General features: G+C 48.1%; 2 protein-coding genes, 2 non-coding genes and 1 pseudogene across 8 annotated transcripts; 2 read left to right on the top strand and 3 right to left on the bottom strand.

The window, feature by feature from the left end:
- The first annotated feature begins 3,397 nt into the window (after positions 1 to 3,397).
- LOC104006804 (large ribosomal subunit protein eL15-like) lies at positions 3,398 to 4,052 on the top strand (annotated as a pseudogene).
- Positions 4,053 to 4,292: 240 nt separating this feature from the next.
- MCCD1 (mitochondrial coiled-coil domain 1) lies at positions 4,293 to 5,564 on the top strand. The gene is made up of 2 exons (XM_001152701.7): positions 4,293 to 4,516; positions 5,079 to 5,564. The coding sequence occupies exons 1-2, from the start codon at positions 4,346 to 4,348 to the stop codon at positions 5,265 to 5,267; spliced, it is 360 nt and encodes a 119-aa protein (XP_001152701.1). The 5' UTR covers positions 4,293 to 4,345; the 3' UTR covers positions 5,268 to 5,564.
- A 10-nt stretch (positions 5,565 to 5,574) lies between these two features.
- On the bottom strand, positions 5,575 to 17,483 carry DDX39B (DExD-box helicase 39B). Of its 5 annotated transcripts, none has more exons than XM_009450854.4 (11): positions 17,285 to 17,483; positions 15,656 to 15,868; positions 14,479 to 14,606; positions 14,095 to 14,187; positions 11,830 to 12,013; positions 10,697 to 10,815; positions 8,113 to 8,244; positions 6,627 to 6,736; positions 6,384 to 6,528; positions 6,110 to 6,257; positions 5,575 to 5,782 (listed from the first exon to the last, which is right to left on the bottom strand). In XM_009450854.4, exons 2-11 carry the CDS (start codon positions 15,864 to 15,866, stop codon positions 5,766 to 5,768), a joined length of 1,287 nt encoding a protein of 428 aa, XP_009449129.2. In that variant the 5' UTR covers positions 15,867 to 15,868; positions 17,285 to 17,483; the 3' UTR covers positions 5,575 to 5,765. The 5 variants fall into 5 exon arrangements, with proteins under 5 accessions (XP_009449129.2, XP_009449127.2, XP_063668033.1 ...); XM_009450852.4 differs by having other exon boundaries at positions 15,656 to 15,998; XM_063811963.1 differs by having other exon boundaries at positions 15,656 to 15,998; positions 16,489 to 17,290.
- On the bottom strand, positions 11,704 to 11,779 carry LOC112209648 (small nucleolar RNA SNORD83). The gene has a single exon (XR_002944471.1). It is a non-coding gene; the product is annotated as a small nucleolar RNA SNORD83 (small nucleolar RNA).
- LOC112209647 (small nucleolar RNA SNORD83) lies at positions 16,437 to 16,514 on the bottom strand. The gene has a single exon (XR_002944470.1). It is a non-coding gene; the product is annotated as a small nucleolar RNA SNORD83 (small nucleolar RNA).
- Positions 17,484 to 18,770: the final 1,287 nt, after the last annotated feature.

Consider the following 18,770-nt stretch of genomic DNA (forward strand, 5'->3'; position numbering starts at 1 on the left):
CAAAGGCCAGTGCTTTCTTAATTAAGTTCCCACAGGTGAACAAAGCCAAAATTCAGATTCTATTTTATTTATGGTTTAGAATTACCTACTGTGAAAAAAAAAAAAAAACTAGCTACTATAAATTATTGGGGGTTAGTCCATTTAGTCCATTTTGGAGTTCATAACCTAAAGCAGAAACTCACATGGTTGAAATGTCACTTTCCCAAAGGATTGTTATTAGTGTATCATTTAGATTGTCTTGCAAAAGTCTCATTTGTTGTTTTTTCTAAATGGCTGCTAATCTTTTAAATTAACAGATAGAGGGCCAGGCACGGTGGTTCACACCTGTAATCCCAGCACTCTGGGAGGCTGAGGCAGTCGGATCACTTGAGGCCAGGTGTTCAAGACAAGCCTGGCCAACATGGTGAAACCCTGTCTGTACTAAAAATACAAAAATTAGCTCGGCATAGTGGCGCACATCTGTAATCCCAGCTTCTTGGGAGGCTGAGGCATAAGAATTGCTTGAACCCGGCAAGCGGAGGTTCCAGCAAGCAGAGATTGTGCCATTGCACTCCAGCCTGGGTGACAGAGCATTGCTCTGTCCACCTCCCAAAAATGTAGTTAATTTTTTTTCTTTTCTTTTCTTTCTTTTTTTTTTTTTTTTTTTTTTTTTTGAGAGACGGAGTCTTGCTCTGTCGCCCAGGCTGGAGTGCAGTGGCACAATCTCAGCTCACTGCAACCTCCGCCTCCCAGGTTCAAGCAATTCTCCTGCCTCAGCCTCGCAAGTAGCTGGGATTACAGGTGGCTACCACCACGCTTAGCTAATTTTTTGTATTTTTAGTAGAGATGGGGTTTCATCATGTTCGCCAGGCTAGTCTTGAACTCCTGACCTTAAGTGATCCCCCTGCCTCGGCCTCCCAAAGTGCCGGGATTACAAGCCTGAGCCACTGCGCCCGGCCAACTTTCAATGTTAATTAGTTGTGGATTGTTTAACCATATACTGCATAGTTTCACTTATCTATAATAACAGTAGTTTGGGGCTCTTATATTCTAATAATTAAGGCTTTAGCTGTGTACACATTGCAATTAAAGTACGAGTCATGCATAACCTTATCACCAAGATATAAGAGGGAAAGCCCTTCTCCCCTAAAACTTTTACAAAGGTTCTGGGTTCTTTTTCCACTTAAGTGGGAAAAAGTCAGCTAATGAGGAACGTAAAGTCTTTGGCCTCATCTAAAGGTGCTTTGGCCCGCAAGTGTGAGAAGCACTGACCGCTGGGAAGGCCTCACTGCCTGGTTCCTGGACTCTTACACCATGGCAGAGGCCATCTTCCCTCCCAATGCAGAGTGATATCCAGATAGCGAGCTGGCTAGCAGCTGTCCACTCTCCAGCAATCCTGCCTTCTGGGGCATGGTTTTCTAAGGACCTTCCTGTTCCTAGATGATCAAAATTGGGACCAGCCACTCCCTTCTGAGCCACTCCTGCCTCTGGGCCTGTGGCTATGTCACAGTCCAGTCACAACAGCACATCCCTTCAGAACACCCTGCAGGAAGCTGACATCTCTATGCAGACTCACACATGCACGGTGTGTGCACAGGCCTTTGGTTCTAGTTCAGGAGGTGTTGGGGGAGGCTCACTAGTCCAACAGAACTTGAGGCCAGTTGTACCAGTGTCATATCCCAGGAGCCAAGGTTACAAGGGATACAAAGTGCCCAGACCTACCAGAGAAGGCAAACCCCTACAGCATGCAGGGTTAGACAGGGGCAAGAAACAAGGTCATTCTGGGCCAGCAAGAAGAGGGAAAGGGAAATGACCGGCATACCTCGGAGATACTGAAGATTTGTTTCCAGACCATAGCAACAAAGTGAGTCACACAAACTTTTTAGTTTCCTATTGTGCATAAAAGTTATGTCTGTACTATATTGTAGTCTGTTAAGTGTACAGTAGCATTGTGTACAAAAAACTGTGTATATACTTAATGGAGTCTCGCTCTGTCACCCAGGCTGGAGTGCAGTGCCACGATTTTGGCTCACTGCAACCTCCGCCTCCTGAGTTCAAGCCATTCTCCTGCTCAGCCTCCCAAGTAGCTGGGACTACAGGTGCCCATCACCATGCCCAGCTAATTTTTGTATTTTTAGTAGAGATGAGGTTTCACCATGTTGGCCAGGCTAATCTTGAACTCCTCCTGACCTCAAGTGATCCACCCACCTCGGCCTCCCAAAGTGCTGGGATTACAGGCGTGAGCCACTGTATCTGGCCATATACTTTAATTTTAAAATACTTAATTGCTAAACAAATGCTAACAATCATATGAGGCTTCAGCTAATCCTGATCTTTTTGCTGGGGGAGGGTCTTGCCTCCATGGATCAGGGGCATGGCTGCTGAAGGCTGCTTTGACAACTTCTTAAAATAAGACAATGATGTTTGCCATTTGCCGCATGGATTATTCCTTTCAATATTGTTGTGCCTCAGGGAATAGGGAGGCCTGGAAAGCAGAGTCAGGAGAATGGCCAGTTGGTGAAGCAGTCACAACACACACATTTTTCCATTAAGTTTGCTGTCTTATATGAGCATCGCTCATGGTGTCCCAAAACAATCACAATAGTTAACTTCAGTAACTGATTACAGGTCACTGTAACAAGTATAATAATGAAAACGCTTGAAACATTTTGAGAATTCCGCAGCGTGACATGGAGACATGATGTCTGCCTGCTGTTGGAAAAATAGCACCAATAGACCTGTTTGATGTGCTTGACACAGGGTTGCCACAAGCCTCCAATCTCTAAATAAAAAACAGCATCTGCAAAGAGCAATAAAGGGAAGCACAATAAAAGGTACATCTGCAAAGGGGAATCAGCACTTAAGCAAGGTCAGGATGAGCTTTCAAGTCAGGTGGACCTAGACATGAACCCTCCAGGCCCTACCAACAACCAGCTGTGGACCTTCGAGCACATCCAGCCTAGAGCTGCCCCCAACAGACACTTCCCCAGTGAATGCTGAATGAAACCATCTGAGCCAGTTTCCTCAGGTACAAACCAGTGAGGTAATTCCTACCTTGCAGAGTGAAGTGAGAAAAGACAGTGTTAAGAAAAAGGCATGCCGGGTGCGGTGGCTCACGCCTGTAATCCCAGCACTTTGGGAGGCCAAGACGGGCGGATCACGAGGTCAGGAGATCGAGACCACCCTGGCTAACACGGTGAAACCCCGTCTCCGCTAAAAATACAAAAAATTGGCCAGGCGTGGTGGCGGGCACCTGTAGTCCCAGCTACTCGGGAGGGTGAGGCAGGAGAATGGCGTGAACCCGGGAGGCAGAGCTTGCAGTGAGCCCAGATTGCGCCACTGCACTCCAGCCTGGGCGACAGAGCGAGACTCCGTCTCAAAAAAAAAAAAAAAAAAAAAAAAAGACACAAGACCTGTGGTAGCCTTTCCTTTCTGTCTGGCAGCAGCCACTGGGTAAACCAAGATGGTGCATACAAGTACATCCAGAAGCTATGGAAGAAGCAGTCTGATGTCATGAGCTTTCTTCTGAGGGTCCGCTGCTGGCAGTACCACCAGCTCTCTGCTCTCCACAGGGATCCCCGCCCCACCCAGCCCAATAAAGCACGCTACTGGGCTACAGCCAAGCAAGGTTATGTTATATATAAGCGCCGTGGTGGCTGAAAATCTAGTTCCTAAGAAGGCAACTTAACAGCAAGCCTGTCTATCATGGTGTTAACCAGCTAGTTTGCTTAAAGCCTTCAGTCTGTTACAGAAGAGCAAGCTGGATGCCACTGTGGGGCTCTGAGTCCTGAATTCTCACTGGGCTGGTTAAAGATTCCACATACAAAGTTTTTGAGGCTATCCTAGTTGATCCATTCCATAACACTATCAGAAGGAAACCTGACACCCAGTGGTCCACAACAAGCATAGGGAGATGCGTAGGCTATCTGCAGGCCAAGAGAGCCACGGCCTTGGAAAGGGCTGTAAGTTCTACCACACTATTGGTGGTTCTCGCCATGCAGCTTGGAGAAGGTGCAATACTCTCCAGCTCCACAGCTACCGCTAATGTTTGTAAAATTCATACCTAATAAACACTAGATCAAAAAAAAAAAATCACAGACCTGTGGTAGGCTGGGCACCAGTGCTCTAAAGCAAGTTCTGCCTAAACTGGCAGGGACATTTTTCACATCAGGAACAGGAGTTGTTCCTGGACTCTGTCTGGGGCCAGGCTGGGAGAGACGTGGGGCAGAGTGGGGCAGGGGCAGGGGCAGGGCTGGGGGCTGGGGCCTGGGCAGGGCCAGGCACTCAAGTGAGGCCAAGTCCTGGAGGGAACCAGTTCCTGGTGGCCGTTGGACAGCTCACACAGCTCCCTGCCAGGTCACCCGCCATGGTCCTCCCTCTGCCCTGGCTTTCTCGGTACCATTTCCTTCGCCTCCTTCTGCCCTCCTGGTCCTTGGCACCCCAGGGCTCCCATGGGTGCTGCTCCCAAAACCCCAAGGCAAGCATGGAAGAGCAGACCAGCTCCAGAGGAAATGGGAAGATGACGTCCCCTCCCAGGGTAAGTGGCACCAAAGGTAGGAACAGAGGGTGTGAGAATTTACACTGGGGTGTGAGGAAAAAAAAACCCTCAATCCCACCCTGCACCACCCCACACCATGCCTACCCCTGCAGCTCTTATCTTAGTTCAGCTACCAACTCCTCTCCCCACCTCCCCCAGCCCAGACCTCAGGGTTCCCTTCCCTCACCCCACCCCCACCCACAACAGCACAGTCCACAAAGTCCTTGAACAGGATCTATTCCCCCTCACCTAACAGTTAATTATTTCTTAGCGGGGAGGAGCGGCTGATCCTCTTTCCAGTGACCCCATATCCTTGTTCAAGGAAGCCAGTTACAGCCCCTGGGCCAGGGAACTCTATTTGCTCCCCCTATTACCACCCAGAGGCCTATGCCCAAGACAGGAAGCTACCTGGCCTTCTCAGTACAGGTGTCCTTAAACGACCGGTTCAAAAACGAATAGGGAAGGTGGAATTTCTCACTTCCAGCCACAGCCTGCGACAAAGCTTCCCAGGGCCTCGGCCCCCTGCCCTGGCTGATGCTTCCTCCCCTAATTCCCTGACCAGGGCCCTGGGACCCACCGCACAGCTGAGCTGGCCCGAGCTGAAGAGTTGTTGGAGCAGCAGCTGGAGCTGTACCAGGCCCTCCTTGAAGGGCAGGAGGGAGCCTGGGAGGCCCAAGCCCTGGTGCTCAAGATCCAGAAGCTGAAGGAACAGATGAGGAGGCACCGAGAGAGCCTTGGAGGAGGCGCCTAAGTTTCCCCCAGTGCCCACAGCACCCTCCGGCACTGAAAATACATGCACCACCCACCAGGAGCCTTGGGATCATAAACACCCCAGCGTCTTCCCAGGCCAGAGAAAGTGGAAGAGACCACAAAGCGCAGGCAATTGGCAGGCAGTGGGGGAGCCAGGGCTCTGCAGTCTTAGTCCCATTCCCCTTTGATCTCACAGCAGGCAGGGCACCCAGGCCTTATAGGAATTCACCCTGGACCATGCCCTAAAATAACCTCACCCCAAATACAATAAAGGGACGAAGCACTTATAGATACCACAGACACATGTGTTTCATTTTTAGTTTTGTTAAAAAAAAATTCTGACAAATCAGAAATGGGGGTTCAGGAGTGGTGGTGATGCAAAAGATGGAAGCCATGGGGTGGGGGCTGTCAGGGGTGGGGGCAGTAGTGTCTCCTTCACCCCCACCCTGGTGTCCTCTCCTGAAGGACAGACGGTCACATTCCAAAATGGGCGAGTCTTCTACCGTGTCTGTTCAACTGAGAAGAAAACGTAGCATGGTCAGAATAAGGCATGAAAAGGGGAAAGTGAGGCAGAAACACACGGCACACATGCAGACACTGGTGTACTGCCTGGGTTCAGAGGACGGACGTGGGGGTGAGGGAAGGGATGTAATATGATGAGAGAAGACAGAAACCCCACATAAAGGTCAGAAAAACATCCCAACACAGCATCAAAGACCAGGAGGCATGAACCAGTCAAGTGTCCATTATGCATCAGATGCCCATGACCTATGTGATGGGATTTAGGACAAACACACTAAGGAACAGGGAGGACCTAAAGGGTTTCATGAGATCAGTACTCACTGTAGGAGGAGATGTCTATCTCATCAGGCAGCTCACTAATATTGACCTCAAAGCGATCCTGCACATCATTGAGGATCTTGGCATCATTCTCATCGGACACAAATGTGATAGCCAAGCCCTTGGTGCCAAACCGGCCTGCTCTGGCCACCTGGAGGGAGACAGAGGGTAGCACTGGAAGACCGAAGAGGAAAGAGACCCAGAGGCAGGAATGAAGATGTACAAACATAAAACAAGGGAATGGGAGAGTGGGATTTTTTCAGCCTGTGAGGTTTACCCGATGCAGGTAGGTGTCAGAATCCTCAGGCATGTCATAATTAAAAGCAATGTTCACCCGCTCGATGTCCATGCCTCGGCCAAATAGGTTGGTAGCCACAAGAATTCGTCGTTGAAAATCTTTAAACTGCTGATACCGAGAAAGCCTTTGTGAGAAAGGAAATTTAAAACATGTTGAGATTCCCTTCTCTCAACTGTCTTTTTCTCCCAAGGACACAAAATATCTTTCCCATCTTCAGCTCACCTCTCCTCCTGCGGCATCCCACGGTGGATGGCAATGGCTGGGAAGTTCTGCTCCACTAGTAGCTGGGCCAAGGCAATGCACCGCTGCACAGACTTCACAAAGATCACCACCTGTTGTGGGGTGGGGTGGGGGGTCGCAAATTGGGGGAATAGGTGTCCATGGTGTGTGAGAGGCATTACGTGGGAGAGGGGAGTTTCTAGTAATTACGTTCTCAGGAATTCCTCTTCATTTCTCTTATTCCCCCACTATATATTTAGAGCAGAAAAGGAAATATAACTATTTCAGCACTGATTTTTCCCTAAGGAAGCTGGCCTCTGAGGTAGCAGAGTTCAGAAATCAAAATTGCCAGACATGCTAGGAGATGAGGATGAGATCACCTCATGAAAAAGTGATAAAAAACTAGAATTAAGATCTGGAGGGGTAACTGATATTCCTGCTCACCAAAATATTAAACCTAAGGGAGCTATCCTAATTCTAGAAAGTAGTTTTAAATGCAAATAGACCACTCACAAGTATATTAATTAAACACTTTTTTGAGATGGGGTCTCACTCTGTCCCCCAGACTGGAGTGCAGTGGTACAATCACAAGTCACTGCAGCCTCCACCCTCCTGGGCTCAAGAGATCCTTCCACCTCAGCATCCCAAGCAGCTGGGACCACAGGTGCACACCACCACGTCCAGCTACTTTTTTTATTTTTATTTTTTATTTTTACTATTTGTAGAGACGGGCGTCTCCCTATGTTACCCAGGCTGGTCTTGAAGTCCTGGGCTCAAGCGATGCTCCTGCCTCAGCCTCCCAAAGTACTGGGATTATGGGCATGAGCCACTGCCCTGCACCCAGTCAGAAATGCTTCTCTTGAATAAGCAGTTATTAGAGGAATTAAACATTCAAGAACCCTAACATGCCCCCAAAAATCGTTTCAAGACTTTTAACAACTTCCTAAATTCCTTCAAGGACTTTTGGAAACAAGATCTCACTCTGTTGCCCAAGCTGGAGCACAGTAGTGCAATCATAGTTCACTGCAGCCTCAATCTCCTGGGCTCAAGCTATCCTCTCACCTCAGCCACCAGAGTATCTGGGACTACAGGCATACACCACCACACCTGGCTAATTTTTTTCTTCTTTGGTAGTGATGAAGTTTCGCCATGTTGCCCAGACTGGTCTCAAACTCCTGGACTCAAGTGATCCACCTCCCTCAGCCTCCCCAAGTGCTGGGATTACACACATAAGCCACTGTGCCTGGCCAAGGATCTTAATTTTTGAAGTTTATTTTGCTTGAGGTTATTGAGGACATACCCGTGCCAGCCATAGAATAGAAAAGCAGCTCCCACCTTACTCATGCTCAGCCCCTAAGATATTTATACCCTCATTATTCTCTCCCACATCACCCATGTGATTTCCTCAATAAAAGTGTACTTAATATCCAGGTTTCTGCTACAGCTGGAGTGCTCCAATGCTCATCCCCCTACTGGACGTCTAACTGACCTGGTTGAACTCAAGGACATCCAGAAGGTCAAAGAGCTTCCGGTTCTTCTCGTTGTCCTTCAGTTTCACGTAGTACTGCTGCAACCCATGCAGCGTCAACTTCGTCTCATCATCCACGAAGATCTCCATTGGCTGGGGGGGAGGAAGGGGGTGGGGAACGGGAGGAGGGCAGAGTGGGGGGGTTAAACCTGGGGGGGTGGAGGAAGTTGATCTCCAATACACCCCATGGGGGGATGGGGAGGAAAGAGAAGATTGAAAACCCCACCCCACTCCCAAAAATACCCACATTTTACTGTGGTCTCTCTCACATTACATCTAATTTCCTTCCTATCAGATGAGTTTTAAGACTGCCCAACTAAAAACTATCATGGGAAAGAAACTGCAAATGAAGTCAAGGAGCAGTGAAACCACCCAATGGCACAGATGCCATTACCTCAAATAGAGGTGGGAGAGGAAAGAAAATGGGAGATGATTCTCAAAGGGAGAGCAAGGACCAAACATCTGGGAAATGATGGGAGGCAGTGACTCAAGGTCAGAATAACTCCATCAGAGTTGCTTCTAAGAACATGGGGTGGGGGGAGGACAACTGCTCCATTTGATTCTCCTACTTCAACTAAGAGAATCTCGAGTGCATTAGCAAAGTGGATGTCTTTTAAGATCAGAATGCTGCAATGGACAGTCAAAATGCCACTTAAGGAGAAACAAAAATTACTCAAGATGAGTTACTTGCCGTCAGACCACAGCAGGATAGTTTTAGATGAGACTGGTCTCTTGACTAAGAATTAAACCATCTACAGGTTTACAGGGAAGGTATCAGTAAGTGGTGTTAAAATACCAAATTCAGAGCAGCAGATACGCTTTTAAGGGACAGGATCTCACCATGTTGCCCAGGCTGGAGTGCAGTGGCTATTCACTGGCACAATCATAGCACACTATAGCCTCAAATTCCTGGGCTCAAGTGATCCTCCTGCTTCAGTCTCCTGAATAGCTGGGACTACAGGCACACACCATTATACCTCACTGCATTCATCTTTAAAATTAAAAAACCCCCTGAAGGGGAGGAAAGTAACAAAGACAGAAATTACCACAACTCCAAAGCCCAACTTTCCTAACACTTTTTATACTATCCTGGGGGAAGATAGTTAATATGAAGACCCGGAGGACAAAATAGGAAAGGATGCGTGTGTCATGGGAAAAAAACCAGAAGCCCAATCCCAGAAGGCAGGTTTTGTTTTTTTTGTTTTGATACAGGGTCTCACTCTATCACCCAGGCTGGAGTACAGTGGCACAATTACAGCTTACTGCCGCCTCCACGTCCCGGGCTCAAGCAAACCCTCCTGCCTCAGCCTCCCAAGTAGCTGGGACTACAGGCATGCGCCACCACGCCCGGTTTTTCTGGTAGAGACAAAGTCTCACTACACTGCCCCAGCTAGTCTCAAATTCCTGGGCTCAAGCAATCCTCCCACCTTGGCCTCCCAAAGTGCTGGGATTAGAGGTGAGCCACCAGGCCCAGCCAAGGCAGGCTTTCTAAAGAGAAGTTCCATGGCCTCCTTCAAATCTCATTCTAGCCCCAAATACAGCTAAAGAGTGATCATCCCACGGGAAGGAACACTGCAGGGAGGGGAAGAACACACTCCACTGCTTATGCAATTGGCCCCACCTAGCCCCAAACCCTAACAACCACCCGATTACATCCACTTTACCTTTCCTATGTCCCTCTCCTCTGAGTATTAAAAAAAACAAAAAAATTTTTTTAAGAAAAAAAATCTACCACCCCATTCAGGACACCCCTCCCCAACACATATTGGGGGAAACGGGGCACGGCACGCGTTGGGTTCAGGAAAAAAACCGGGAACGGAAAAAGAGGCTGGTTTGGTCCTCAGCTTCCTGGTCAGGTTTCCCCGCGGCCTCCGCTGCCGCCATCCACCGCTGGGTGCCGTCTGCATTCCCTCGCCGCGCCACGGTGCTTCTCTGTTGCCGGCTCACATCAACCGAGGTTCCAGATGGGTGCAAGGAGATGTGGGTGGGAAGGAGTAGGGTATCGGGGATTGAGGTGCCAAAGGCCCCCACCCCTGGAGGTGGGGAAGGGGAGGATTCATTTGTGCTGATGCTCTTCTTTTGGACATGCCCTGCCATCTGTCTGTCCCTCTCTTGCTCTCCTGCCACCGGGAAGTAGGAGTTTTGGTGAGCAGAAGGCTCCAGCTGTATGCTCGATGCCACCTTGAGGGTGCGTGGCTGTAGGGGGCATGTAAGAGACGATGGATGGGTGGGTGGTAGGGCAGAAAAATCCTGCCCTCCCCCGAAGGGAGAAGAGGTTCAAAAATGTTGTGATTTATGAAAAAGTCGAACACTACCCGCTCTCACATTAACCCGACCAAGTCTTCCGGAGTTTCCCTGGCACCCGCGCAGGCCCTAACACTAGCTGTCTCTGCTTCTGTATGTCTCTTCAAGGAGTCATTACTCCCAGTTGGGCACAAGCCGCCTTCTTGGCACTTGAATGACAAGGGAGTCTGAGGAAGAGGGCGAGGAAGGGGAGGAGGCAGCGGGCGGGGAGTGGAGGGAGAGAAGGTAGAAGGGTATTTACATCTTGCATGAACTTGCGGCAGACTGGACGGATCTCTTTGCTCAAGGTAGCACTGAACATCATGACCTGCTTCTCGTGGGGGGTCATGCGAAAAATTTCCTGGACATCCCGACGCATGTCTACAAGAACAAGGAAAAAAATTGTAGGAGAAAATAAGCAGGTATGATAAACAAAGATTAGAGGTAGACTTCCCAGTGAGGTGAAGATTGCTGGAAATAGTAACAACACAATGGAAAGAGCAATGGACTTGGAATCAAGAAGTGGGATCAGATTCCAGCTGTTTGTTTTAACCAAGCAAGAAATAAGGTAAAACCCCAAAGTTCCCAACTATGAAATGGGGATAAAGCCCAGTGCAGAGGCTCTCAAGGCCTTCAAAACATGCTTTATGGGACCTTCTCCCAACCCTTTCCTGCCCAAGCCCCAGTCAGCCTTCAGCAGACTACAAATATCAAGCACATATTATATTCCAGATATCAGAGTCCATCTATGACTCTCTGGATTACTTTTCTATCAAGTCAGGCAAATATGACATCCCTACCTGGAGCCCACCTTTATAGCTCACCATATAGAATTGCCAAAGATCATTTGTAATGACTTATGGGGCCTATGTCCAACCCCACTCTCATTCACCAAGATTCAATTCTTACAGAAAAATCTTCCATTAACCCCACCTGGCACACTAGAATACCACATCACACAAACTGCTACAAACACTCTCTACATTAATCCCAGACCTGAGTCTAGACACTTATTCAGCTATAAATTCTGACTGTAAATGCTGTGCTGGAGATGCCAGAAGGGTACTGTCTTCTCTTTCAGTTTAGAATCTCCCCTATGACTCCCAGTATATGAATCTATAATGAAAACGGTGGTGGTGGTGATGACTTATGCCTAAAATAATCAAAGTCCCCTATTCTCAAAGGTTAAAAACAAAAATCATAGAAAGATGATAGATGACACCCTTTACTGTGCTTAAAAGCATAATAAAGACCAACCAGGGAACCCAGAGCCATCAGTCATGGGTGATAGATAAGAGTCGTCCTTGCACTGAGGTGCTCCTGTTTCAAATAAACATCATTTGGCTCCAAAGAACAACTCCCCAGCATTAGCCAAGCCCCAGCACTGCCACTCACCGAGCTGTTCAAGCATCTTATCACATTCATCCAAAATAAAGTGTTTAATGTGTTTGAGGTTGAGGCTCTTATTTCGAGCCAGGGCTAGGATACGGCCTGGAGTCCCCACGACGATATGCGGGCAGTTCTTCTTCAGCACCTCTTCATCCTTCTTGATAGACAGACCACCAAAAAAAACAGCAACCTGCCGAGCCAGAAGCAAAGAGTCTCAAAACAGAGGAAGGAAAGAGTCCAATCCCCCCAGGGTTCCCACTCTGTTTGAGCTAAACCAATTTTTAGCATGTTTCCAAACTAAAACTAACTTTAGAGGTCACCTGATTTAAAAATTTTATGTCCCCCCCCCCACCAAACACTGAGGGTGACTGCCTAAAGTTACATGGCTAGTCGGAGCAGTCAGGACAATAATTCAGTTCTACTGACTTAATCTAACCAACTTCCTTCATTTATGAGGCCAGGCTTCATTTAAAAAATAAAGGAGCCAGGTGTGGTGGCACACGCCTATAATTCCAGCTACTCGGGAGGCTGAGGCACGAGAACCTGGGAGGCAGAGGTTGTGTTGAGCCAAGATCCCACCGTTGTACTCCAGCCTGGGCAACAAGAGTGATACTCCATCTCAAAAAAAAATAAAATGAATAAAAATAAAATAAAGCCAGGCCCAGTGGCTCACGCCTGTAATCCCAGCAGTTTGGGAGGTCAAGAAAAGTGGATCACTTGAAGCCAGGAGTTCAAGACCAGCCTGGCCAACATGGTGAAACCCCATCTCTACTAAAATACAAAATTTACAAATTTACTACTAAAATACAAAAAATACAAAAATTAGCCGGGAGGCTGAGGCAGGAGAATCGCTTGAACCCGGGAGGTGGAGATTGCAGTGAGGCGAGATTGAGCCACTGTACTCCAGCCTGGATGACAGAGCGAGACTCCATCTCAAAAAATAAAAAATAAATAAATAAAGGACAGCAAGAAATCACCAGATTAGTGTAAAGTACCACAAAAAAACACATGGAACATTAAGTTTTCCTAAATAAACCCAGAATCTCAAACTCTTTCACACAAACCCCATGAAATTACTGCTTCGGGCTAAATATTATCATTTCATGTTAAAACCATTAGGTGAATAGTTGTTTGGGGATCTGGGCCTTGGTACAGTATCAAATAACACCAGAAACTACTTTCTGGTTTCAAGGGGGAAAAGAACGACTGTGGAATCAGACTGTCACGACGCTAATCCTATGGTAAATCTAAAATCATTAATGAGGCCAGGTGCAGTGGCTCACACCTGTAATCCCAGCACTTTGGGAGGCCGAGGTGGGTGGATCACTTGAGCTCAGGAGTTCGAGACCAGCCTGGCCAACATGGCGAAACCCTGTCACTACTAAAAAAAACAAAAATTAGCCAGGCATGATGGCACACTGTAGTCCCAGCTACTCGGGGGGTTGAGGCGGGAGAATCGCTTGAATGTGGGAGGCGCAGGTTGCAGTGAGCTGAGATCACGCCACTACACTCACAGCCTGAGGGACACAGCGAGACTCCATCTCAAAACAAATAAATAAAAATAAAATAAAATAACTAACATAAGTCGACCAGATTTGTGGCATAACAGGAGATACAGCATCACCTATGAAGGATTCTTGCCAAAAATGCCTAACTTCAATCAGGTTTTTTCTTTTTTTTTGAGATGGGAGTCTCACTCTGCCACCCAGGCTGGAGTGTAATGGCACAATCTCAGCTCACTACAACCTCTGCTTCCTGGGTTCAAGTGATTCTCCTGCCTCAGCCTCCCAAGCAGGTGGGACTATAGGTGTGTGCCACCATGCACGGCTAATTTTTGCATTTTTAGTAGAGAGAGGGTTTCAACCTGTTGGCCACATTGGTCTTAAACTCCTGACCTCAAATGATCCACACGCCGTGGCCTCCCAAACTGCTGAGATTACAGGTGTAAGCCATTGTGCACTTGGCCGGAATCCTCAATATTCATACACCACTGGAGCTGTTTTAAAGTTTCCGGCTTTCTCTGCCACATACCCCAAAATTATTAAACTGATATGATTCAAAGTCAGTATAAAGTAGTAAGAAAAGGGTGGTCTTGTGTTAAGCATCATCCATAGCCCAATTACGAATCCTCCTGTTACACAGGAACTCAACACTCTGTTACACCACAGCAAACTAAAGCTTCTCCAAAATTAAAGAGACTATTGGCCTACAAGTTTCTTATCCCTCCAACTTGCCACACCCTCACTCTCAGGTCTCTTTACCTTGGCTTACCTTGACATTGGGCATGTATTTAGAGAAGCGCTCATATTCCTTGCTGATCTGAAAAGCCAACTCCCGAGTGTGACACATCACCAGCACAGACACCTTAGGCAGGAAGTAGACGGAGACATATGGTAAATGTAGCCCTTCATTATCCCCTCTAGGGAAGTGACTGTCACAAAAACACACCTGGGCCGATAATAAATGACTTCAATTCTGTGATCTAAATCACGAACCCCACGCTTGCGACAGAACATCCCCCACAGCTGTCAGGTTGTCAAGGGTAACAGAGGTCATGTGCTCATGGCTCTGCAAGCATCATGTAGCTAGGACAAAAACACCCTTCCCTTATAGTCCTAACCAAAATCCCCTCCCCAGCACTCTCCCCAAATATACCTGCCCAGTAACTGGCTCCAGCTGTTGCAGTGTGGCCAAGACAAACACTGCTGTCTTTCCCATGCCCGACTTGGCCTGGCACAGGACATCCATTCCCAGAATGGCCTGAGGGATGCACTCATGCTGGACTAAAAGTGGGGGGGGGGGGGGAGGAAGATAAATTAGACTTCAGTCTCCAGATAACTCTACCTTTTTCACCATGCCAAGCCCATTTCTTACCACTCAATTCTCAAAGTCTAGTATTTACCTGGTTCTTGCCAACTTCCAGACCCATTTTACCTCTCTCTGCTCAATTACATTCACCTCAAAATCAGACTCTCCTAATTCCTCCTAGCTTTAGCCTCCTCCAGATCTAGGCCTTCCCAGTCCTAGTAACAAACCCCTTGCATCTACCAACCGCTCACCTTCAATGATCCTGGCTCTGTCCTTATTTTTCTTAATCTGTAACAATTCATGACATTTGAATACCTGCCACAGACCACTTCTCCTGCTTAGGTTGCCATACTTCGGGTCACATAACTACAACCCTGGACAAAATGAAGGACTTGGTACCTGACCCAGAAGCCAGTCATCTCTAAACCAGTCATAGAGGTTTCCAGAGGCCACAGTTGGCCTGGCCCAACAGAGGGAGACTACAGGTCCAAGCAGGACCTTTCTGGAAATTTAAAATTAGAAGTCAAGTGACAAAATTAAAAATAAGCAGACAAGAAAAGCCAGTCACAAGAATGAATGGCAGACCCGGAAGTCACTTTTGGATCATTAGCACTTTGGTGCTATCACGAAAGAAAGAATAAGCCTGTATAAGCCTCCTCTATCCAAAATTGTTTTTGATACTTATCCCCTGATTTTTTCTTCCTCACTGTCGCCCCGGCTGGTGTACAGTGGTGCAATCACGGCTCACTGAAGCCTCAACCTTCACCTGCTTAATTTCTGAACGTTTTGTAGAGACAGGAGTCTCCCTATGTTGCCCAGGCTTCTCTTGCACTTTTGAGCTCAAGTGACCACCCTCCTGCCTTGGCCTCCCAAAGTGCTGGGATTACAGGCGTGAGCCACTGCACCTGGCCCTGATCTAGCCTTAAGTATAAACCCTTACCACCACCTGAGCAACGACAAACACATCTTTGTATTGTACCCTTAAAGAGCCCAGTGAGCACTACATGCCCAAGAGAAAATTTACCTTCTGACGGATGCTCAAAGCCACAGTCGACAATGGCCCGGAGCAACTCTGGCTTGAGCAGGAAGTCACGAAAGCCAGAGCTGTGGATGGAGACATAGGAGCCCTTGACATCCTTCTTGGCAGGGGCCTCAGCCCCATCTCCCCCAGCTGCTGTCTCCACCTCATCATCTTCATAGTCCAAGAGCTCATTGTCCACATCGTTCTCTGCCATAACTGGGCCGGCAGGGGAAGAAGGGAAGGGGGATCTGGATGGGTTCTCGCAAAATAGGTGAAAACAAGGGGTGAAGAGTAGGGGATTGAGGAACAGCAAAGGAAAACAAAGATACTATTTCTAACAGAAGAGCTGGAGGGGGGAAAAAAAAAAAAGCAAGACTTAATCACGAGCACAGCCTTCACCACCTCTTTTCCATCCCCAGTTCCCACTTTCCCTAAACCAGGAAACTTTTACCTGGAAAGAAAAACAGATACAAAACATAAAAACGAAAAGCAAATATAACAGAACAGAAAAAGCAGTACCAGGGAAAGTGGTTAGGACAGAGGTTCCCAACAAGATTAGCAATCACAGTAGCGGAAACCAGAAAAGTTGGAAGGGGAAGACCAACTTATAAATTCTTGATCTGAAAGTAACAGTGAGGAAATAGAATAGATAATAAAAGGTAAAATATGACTAATAACTTAGTAAAGTGGAAAATGGAGATGACAAGTAGAGTCCTGAAAAGTCCTCAAAGGAAGACTCCGCTTTCCCTATTATAATCCCACCGTTATGGATGCCTAACTCAGCAGCCATCAGTCAAGGGTGATAGATGAGGGTCATCACTGCGCAAAGCGCTCACCTTTCGAAAAGAAAACATCATATGGCCGCCGTCCACCTCCCATAGCTCTCAGCCTCCCACTTCTCAGTATCCTCCCTTCCGCTGTTTAAGAAAGCCTTGTGTAATTAGCATGGGGGGGAGGGGCGGTGCAAGACAAATGGCTCGGCCACAAAAAAACAAAATTCATGTCTCCACCCTACAATAAGAAAGCTAATAGTTGACAGAGAAAGGCAATCCCCGCCCAGGCTTTAACAGGATCTTTACCAAGTGGTCTCACATCACTGTTACGCTACGAAGGTGAGACTCCTTTCGGAGAAACATACAATGACACCAATCGTATCGTAAACACTTGGAAGGCACTCCAAATTAAGTTGGGCAAGTCAAGGTGAGAAAAATCCAACTGGGCCCAGAAACCAGCTCCTCCTCCCAGTCCCACCGAGGGCCGAGAAAGAGCTCAAGAAAGGACAAGGAAGGTGAGAAGAGCCCCGCCCTCCGCAAATACCAAGACCAAGGGACGCCGAGCGCCGCCTCTCATTGATGCTGAGGCCTCCAATATGAGAAGAACCCATTGGAAGAAGAGAGCAAAACGAACACAATGGCGCCGAGGACACCATCTTGGATTGGGTCCCCCCTTAGCTTCCCTTCCTTCCCCCAGGAGCTCTTTGCTCTCGAAAGGGATGCAAGCTACGGAAATAGCGACTAACTAGGCCCCAGCGACCAGACCATCGCCTGTGAAAAGGGTATCAGGAACCCATGTGACGGGATGGGTGCGGAGAAGCGCAGATGGAAACGGATTGTAGCGAAGGCCAAAGCTTACCTAAACAGGGAGAGCGCGTATGGCGGCAGCAACAGCGACGAAGGAGGGAAATCTGCCTTCACTTCCGGTTGCAGGCTTCCCTCTACTCCAGCCTCCCGCCTTCTTGGCTGCAAGAGCGCAGGCGCAAGGGACCGGAAACAGGGCCTTCCGCGGTTATACAGATCCGTGCGCTCCAGGCTTGCCTTTGGAAAATGCCTGTCTGAAATTTGTTTTAAAACCGTTTCTAACTTCACTGCTACCGCCAGTAACAAAAGATATAAAGGAAACTAACGTCTCCCCCCCACTGTTATCTTTATTCTCTTATCCTACTCCTCTCCATGCCCCTCATCTCTTCGTTTAGGTTTTTGCCACGCAGGTCTTCTCTGTAGGCACCCCTCCATGGGTGCGCGAGGAACGAGTGTGGCGAAGGCTGCGAGTTCCCACGGGGTCCTTGGCCCGGTAGTGAAGGTGACCTGAGGACTGCTGGGCACGCACTAGGAACCGGCGGGCCCTAGCTGAGGGGAGGGAGGAGGGAAGTCTCAGGGAACTGGATTGCTCGGGGGTGTTTCCCGACTCTTTCCCAGTCGTGGGGCTGGTGGGCGGTATTTTCCCAAAAGGATGCTGTCCGAGGTAGCTGATGCCCTAGGGCCAGTGAGTCAGGAAGGTGTTCTGAATCCGAACGGGAAGACGGGGTCTGGATTCGGCCCCATGTGTTAATAGTAGGGCTTGAGGGTTATACTACATTCCATTAATACTGTTTTTGTTTTTGTTTTGAGACAGAGTCTCGCCCTGTCGCCCAGGCGGGAGTGCAATGTCCTGATCTCGGCTCACTGCAACCGCTGCTTCCCGGGTTCAAGCGATTCTCCTGCCTCAGCCTCCCAAGTAGCTAGGATTACAGGCGCCCGCCACCACGCCCAGCAAATTTTTGTTTTTTTAGTAGAGACGGGGCTTCACCCATGTATGACCTCAGGTGATCCACCCACTTCGGCCTCCCAGAGTGCTGGGATTACAGGCGTGAGCCACCGCGCCCGGCCCATTAATACTGTTAATTCGAGCAGAATATTCTTGGCCCCGCCCCAACAGCCCCATTGTTCAACCTGGATTTTTTTCCTGAATGAAACATTTGCTATCCCCGTCTTTGAGATGGGGAGCTACAAAAGTAAGACCTGATGTCCTGCTGTGTAATAAAACAACAAACGTTTGGCCCTCTCCCTGTTAACATACTTAATCATTTAATACTAAGGAGTAGGTACCGTTATTCTCATCTTATTGACAGAAGCGAAGCAAAGCAACATATCTCAAGCAGTACGGCTGGTGAGGTTACAGCCAGGATGCAAACATCTCTCATTCTCTACTGTATTCTGCCTCCCTGCTCAAAGAATCTGGTTAGTAAATACACTGCAGGTTACCTTATTGGTTCAAATTCTTGGTGAAGTAAGCTTGTCTTCAGTGACAAATGAAGTAACTAATTCAAGAATGGTGTCATAGAAGGTATTTTCCCAAGTAT

Source organism: Pan troglodytes, chromosome 5 (genome assembly GCF_028858775.2).
Source record: "Pan troglodytes isolate AG18354 chromosome 5, NHGRI_mPanTro3-v2.0_pri, whole genome shotgun sequence".
NCBI lineage: Eukaryota > Metazoa > Chordata > Mammalia > Primates > Hominidae > Pan > Pan troglodytes.